This window comes from Myotis yumanensis, unplaced genomic scaffold (genome assembly GCF_028538775.1).
Source record: "Myotis yumanensis isolate MYYU_CA2020_CCGP unplaced genomic scaffold, mMyoYum1.0.hap1 SCAF_1, whole genome shotgun sequence".
Lineage (NCBI taxonomy): Eukaryota > Metazoa > Chordata > Mammalia > Chiroptera > Vespertilionidae > Myotis > Myotis yumanensis.
Genome location: NW_027223752.1, coordinates 71,886,469 through 71,892,595, shown reverse-complemented (window position 1 = coordinate 71,892,595; position 6,127 = coordinate 71,886,469). Strand labels below are relative to the sequence as shown.

General features: G+C 58.5%; 1 protein-coding gene across 1 annotated transcript; it reads left to right on the top strand.

Annotated features, from left to right (window-relative positions):
* Positions 1-1,249: 1,249 nt before the first annotated feature.
* On the top strand, positions 1,250-3,378 carry CHAC1 (ChaC glutathione specific gamma-glutamylcyclotransferase 1). Its single transcript, XM_070404991.1, has 3 exons — positions 1,250-1,522; positions 1,918-1,953; positions 2,306-3,378. The coding sequence occupies exons 1-3, from the start codon at positions 1,292-1,294 to the stop codon at positions 2,705-2,707; spliced, it is 669 nt and encodes a 222-aa protein (XP_070261092.1). The 5' UTR covers positions 1,250-1,291; the 3' UTR covers positions 2,708-3,378.
* Positions 3,379-6,127: the final 2,749 nt, after the last annotated feature.

Below are 6,127 nucleotides of genomic sequence, written 5' to 3'. Positions count from 1 at the left end.
TTTTCCATAAATGTTTACATTTAATATCAAAAGTCCTCCGCTGATGACAAGCTCTACTAACAGTTTAGGTATATTCTTGCAGGGTTTTTGTTCTATGGTGGTTTTTTTTTAACAAACATTAATGTATAACTTGTCTTGTTTTAAAAGAACTAGCTTCATGCTATACACACTATAGTGCAACATCCCTACCGGAGACTATATCTTACACACTTTGGAATGATTACTTCAAGTGTGCAGACAATTTTTTGCTTAGTATCCAACTAGATTAGAACGAGAAGCAATACTGTCCATTTCCCCTGCCAGAGGGCTCGCCCAGGCCTTGTCAGCACTCTCCCGTGAAGGACAGGCCTTCTGCTGTCCGGCCAACAACGCCAAAGTGACCGCGGCCGTTCCAAGAACTCTGGTTCTTCCCCCATCTCCGCGGGCTCAGGGGGTCCCCCTCCTTCCTCGAGGCGTAGCCCTCACGTGAGGCCGCACGCTTTGGGCGCCCGGCTGACTCAGCCTCTGCAGAACCCCTGGTCGGCCCCGTGACTCAGTTTCTCCATTTGCTCACGCGGGCCTACCGCGTGAAACACCTGCGCAGAATGCGGAAAGGGCCTCCGACGGCTTCTCCCGGGTGCGCGCTCCCAGGCGGAGCCCCAGGGACAGGCATTCATGCCGCCCAGAGCGCTCCTTCGGGCCGTGCCCTGCACCGGCCCCGGTGAGTCCGCACTGCCTGGGTAGCAGAGCTCGGCCGCGGGCATCGGCAGGACCGAGGGGCGGGGAGGGGGGGGCGGGGGAGGGACACCCTCTTGGGACCCGCCCGCCAGGGTTCAGGAAGGGCCCAGGCCGTGGAGAGGTTGCCGGGGAGACGGCCGGTGCCCGGGCTCTCTACCCGCCGCCTGACGCAATCCGGGGCGCCCTTGCTGCATGCCAGGCTGGGGAAACCTCCCCCGCCCTTGCATCACTCCTGACAGGGTTGCTGCAGAGAAGGAGCCGAACCAATCAGCTGGCGCGATGGGGCGGGGGCCGGCCGCCCAGTGACCCACTCGCAGGGCGGAGCGCTTAACCGGTCAGCAACATCCACAGGTCATTGGCCAAAAATGGGCTTGGCCCCGCCCCAATCACCGCGGCAGCTGGCGGCGGAGGGCGGTGCCTGCCCACCGGAGGGTTTAAAAGGGGCCTTGGACGGGGCTGCGCAGCTGGAGCGACTCAGCGGTGCCAGGCCAGGTGTGCGCGTCCGTCGGTCCTTCCGCGCCCGCGCCGGAGACCTGCCCGGAGGACGCCCGGGCCCGTCCCTGTGCCCGGCACCATGAAGCAGGCATCCGCAGCCCAGGACACCTCGCCCGCCTCGCCGCCCGCCTCCCCGCCCGCGCAGCCCCCGCGGGACGATGGCGAGCCCCGGGCGCTGTGGATTTTCGGGTACGGCTCCCTGGTGTGGAGGCCCGACTTCGCCTATAGCGACAGCCGCGTGGGCTTCGTGCGCGGCTACAGCCGCCGGTTCTGGCAGGGAGACACCTTCCATCGGGGCAGCGACAAGATGGTGAGCATTCAGCCATGCCCTGGGGAGAGGGATGGGGTCGGGCAGGAGAGGGGGCGCCGGCGTGCCCAGGGCTCTGTGGGCAGACGGACTCCTGGCCGATGGGGGAAATAGGTGAGCCAATGCCCGGGGGTTTGTGGCTTAAATTTGTGTGCCCAGTCAGTGGATCGCCGTGTGATGCCTGGAGCCTGTGATCCTGTGTTGTTGATGAATAGTTCTGATGATCAGTCTGGGGCCCTGCCAGGTGTCTATTTCTCTTGCATCCATGCATCACTCCCTCCGCTCTCCCCTGGGTGAGTGGGCTCTCTGAGGCCTGTGCTGGCAGAGTTGTAAGTCCTCTGGCACGGATGGCAGAGCTTTCTAACTTGTCTCTTTCAAAATCTGTTCTTCCTTCCTAGCCTGGCCGAGTGGTGACCCTTCTCGAAGACCATGAGGTAAGTGCCCGAGTGAAGACAGGGACCCTGGGGCCAAGCATGGCGGGGTGCCGACAGACAGTCTGTGAGTCCTTGGCTGCGGATTAGGTTAGATGTCCTTCTGACAGAAGGAAAGGGTGGTCTGGTTCTGTGCTTCTCACCAGGATTTCCTGTTAAAGCCTGAAACGCACATTCCTGACAAGCCTACAGGTGATACCCTGTTAATCTGGTTAAGAAAGGGAGGACAGCTTGCTGCAGATATTGCTACTGGGTGGCTCAGCAGCCCTCCTCCCACCTCCCTTAGAGAGCAGAGCCCTGGGGTGGGACCCGCGAGGAGCTGTCTGACTGACCCCTATGTCCTGTTTCCTCCTAGGGCTGCACTTGGGGTGTGGCATACCAGGTGCGAGATGAACAGGTGAGCGAGGCTCTGAAGTATCTGCACGTGCGGGAAGCAGAGCTCGGTGGCTACGATACCAAGGAGGTCACCTTCTACCCCCAAGATACCCCTGACCAACCACTCAAGGCATTGGCCTATGTGGCCACCCCACAGAACCCTGGGTACTTGGGCCCTGCACCGGAGGAGGCCATTGCTACACAGATCCTGGCCTGCCACGGCTTCTCTGGCCACAACCTTGAGTACTTGCTGCGCCTGGCAGACTTCATGCAGCTCTGTGGGCCCCAGGCACAGGACGAGCACCTGGCAGCCATCGTAGACGCTGTGGGCACCATGCTGCCCTGCTTCTGCCCCACCAAGCAGGCGTTGGGACTGGTCTGAGGGGCTGAGCCCCTGCAGGGAGTGCCCACATGGACATGGGGCCAGGTCCCCACGCCTGTGCACACACAGACAGACTTGATACAGCTGGAGCCCACTAAGGGGACTCAGTGGGCAGTGAGGGCTCCTCTCCCCGAGGCCCTGCCTGTCCACCAGTCTCCAGCTCTCTCCTGCCTGACATTGACTTACTACTTGAAACTATTTGTTGCGCCACGTTGGTGTGATGGGCAGAGTGGGGGGCCTGCCCTGGACACATGGGCCCTGCTGAGCGGTGCCCCATCCCAGATTCCCCTCAGTGCTGCTGCTAACCCCACACCATCCAAACCTCCCCCTCCCCCTCTAACTCCCTAATCCCCAAACCATTCCCTGGCCCCAGAAATACCACCTGCTGGTACTGGACAGGAGGGAGTGAGGAGATGGGGCCCTAAAGGAACTGAGGCCCCTTCCAGCCTTGTTCATCCCCCAGGTCCCCAGGGCAAAGCTAGATCTGGAGCCCTGGCATAGCTGCTGGAGCTGGGCCTGGATCTCTCACCCACTTGGCTTTGTTCTCCTGTCCTGTCTGTCTGTCTGTGCAGTCCTATCTGTCTGTCTGTTTATTCCTGGGAAATTGATCACTAGGCCCTGGTGCCATCCCATCTATCCCTTACTATTACCCATAAACTGATGTCTTATTACCTGTGCTGTGCTGGAATGTGGTTCTTCAGATGGGGGTTGGGGTGAGTGAGGTGGTGAAGCCCTGGATGCCTTATAAAGAAGGGAAAGGGCTCCCTCTTTGTCTCCATCTCTTCCTCCCAGCTGCCAGGTTACACCCTCGCGTGGGCACCGTTCAGGTCTTATGCACACCGAGAACACCACTGAGTCCTGCAGAATGCAGCCTGTGTGGCTGGCCTGGGCAGCTCCGTGAGCAGTGTTCTTATCACTGGCCTGGTACCCTATGTCTCCTGCCCCAAGGAGGCTCTGGTAGACTTGAAGCTCAGACCAGGTCTTTCTCCCGGGACAGCTGCTGCCTCTTCCTAATAGTGAGGCTCGATCTCTGGCTTCCTGCGATAGGAGCGTGTGGGTTAGTGGAGGGTCCTGCCAAATTCTGGGCTAATGCTGACAGTGAAGACCTGTGGCCCTTTGACTTCTGAGGTCCAGGGGCTCACTGTTGCCCCCTCTGGGGTGTGGATTGTACCTACTCTCTTACCCTGACCTGCCAGGACTCTCCCACAATGGAATGAGTTGCTGGGGTACCCTCGGGGCTACTGCTTATTCACCCATGCCTGACCCCGGCTGCTACTCCCTACCCTGACTGCCAAACGCAAACCCTGGTCCCAACATTTCGGCCTGATCCTGGGCTCCTCGACTGGGAAATGCCCCTCAGTGGGCTCAGCCTCTGCTCCTGGACTGCAGAATGGGTGCGGGGCCCAGGTGACGGCTTTAACATCAGAAGAGCTTGGCTCCAAAAAAAGAGAAGAGCCTGGCTCCAACCCAGCCCCTTCCCTCACTGGCCCAGGGGCCTCCAGGAAGGTGGTCAGCCTCCTGAGCACTAGTTCACACTGGGACGCTGTGTCTGTTTTGCTGCTGCTCCTGTGGCTGGTCTGGAGTGTCTGGGTGTCCCCAGCAGGGTCAGCTCCAACCACGTTGGCGGTGTTGTGCCTGGGGAGTGTGCCATGTGTTGGCAGCCTCACGTCTTGGCCACTGATGGGGAAAGTGTGGAGTCCAGTCAGGCTCTCCTGGGAGCTCATCAGGGCTTCACAACAGGAGGAGGCAGGGGGTGGCAGGGAGCCCTGGTGTCTGCCTCCTGCCCTCCTGTGCCCGGCAGGACCAGGCCCACCAGTCTGGGTACTCAGAGCAGAGCCTTACTCTATGCCAAATGGGGGTGGGGAGGACAGTGTGGCAGCTGTACATGGGTTCGAATTCTTCAACCTGTGCATTTAGCAAGTATTTACTAAGCTGCTACAGGACAGGCACCGATCTAGTGTGTGCGTGTATGTGTGTGTGTGTGTGTGTGTGTGTGTAGGGGGAAGGGGGGTTTACAATAGTGAAGAAATCCTCCTCAAGGAACTCAGAGCCTGAAAACTGAGTGGTGACTGTTCAGCGTGAAATGGGCTGTGATGGGAGGAGACTAGGGTGCTCAGCTTAGAAAGGCTCCTGCCCGGAGGGGTGGTCGGGAAGACGTCTCGGGGGAGGGAACGATAGGTCGGAGCCCTGAGCCTGAGCCGTGACCAGAGGCAGGGAACAGCCTGTGCTAGAGAGGGAAGCAAGGTCAGACCAGCTGGGGGCGTGGCCAAGGGAACATGGGGCTGGACAGGGGGCAGGACCGCACCCTCATCCTGCTAGCCAGGCTGGTGAGCTGTGCTGTTACCTTAAGAGGACCTGGCCCTGAGCAGGTCTGCCTCGGGCCGCCCAGTGGTGTGTCCGCCCAGGGTGTGTGGGTTCTTGACTTGGTGCAGGAAGGATTTCACAACACTTGTCCAGGTGATTTTTTAAAAAATATATTTTATTGAATTTTTACAGAGAGGAAGGGAGAGGGATAGAGAGTTAGAAATATCAATCAGCTGCCTCCTGCACACCCCCTACTGGGGATGTGCCCACAACCAAGGTACATGCCCTTGACCGGAATCAAACCTGGGACCCTCCAGTCCGAAGGCCAACGCTCTATCCACTGAGCCAAACCAGTTAGGGCTTGTTCAGGTGATTTTTAGAGGACTTTTATTAACACTGAGGACAGTGATACAGGGAAGGGCCTAGGGCAGTGGTCGGCAAACTGCGGCTCGCGAGCCACATGCGGCTCTTTGGCCCCTTGAGTGTGGCTCTTCCACAAAATACCGACTTCTGCGCATGGGCCACGAAGTTTCAATCGCACTGTACATGCACGCCCGCACGTGGTATTTTGTGGAAGAGCCACACTCAAGGGGCCAAAGAGCCGCATGTGGCTCGCGAGCCGCAGTTTGCCGACCACTGCCCTAGGGTAACAGGAGAGGGGCCAGGTGGAGAAATGAGCATAAGCTGGGCTGCTTCATATTCCTTTACGTTCATCTGTCCTTGAGTGTGGTTGGCAAATGGCATTAATTGGGTTTCTGCTATCTGTCTCCCTGAGTGGGGTGCTTTAAGCTATTTTCTCTCGGGTTGGAGAGAAGTACAAACTATTTACTCTTAAGTCCCTGGTCACAGAAGACAGGACTTACCAGATGGGTGCAAACTGCTTGTTTAACTGTTTGTCTTAGTTTCCCTATTCCACTTGTCCTGGCTTACTGGTATGTCTCACTGTGGAGTTGGCATTCCTCCGTCTGTGGGTTCTGGGCAGGGAAGAGACCGCTTAAGAAGGAACACAGGCACCCTAGCCAGTTTTGTAGAGTGTTGGCCCAAGAACGGAAGGGTCCTGGGTTCAGTTCTGGTGAAAGGTACATACCTCGGTTGCAGCTGGGGAGTGTGCAGGAG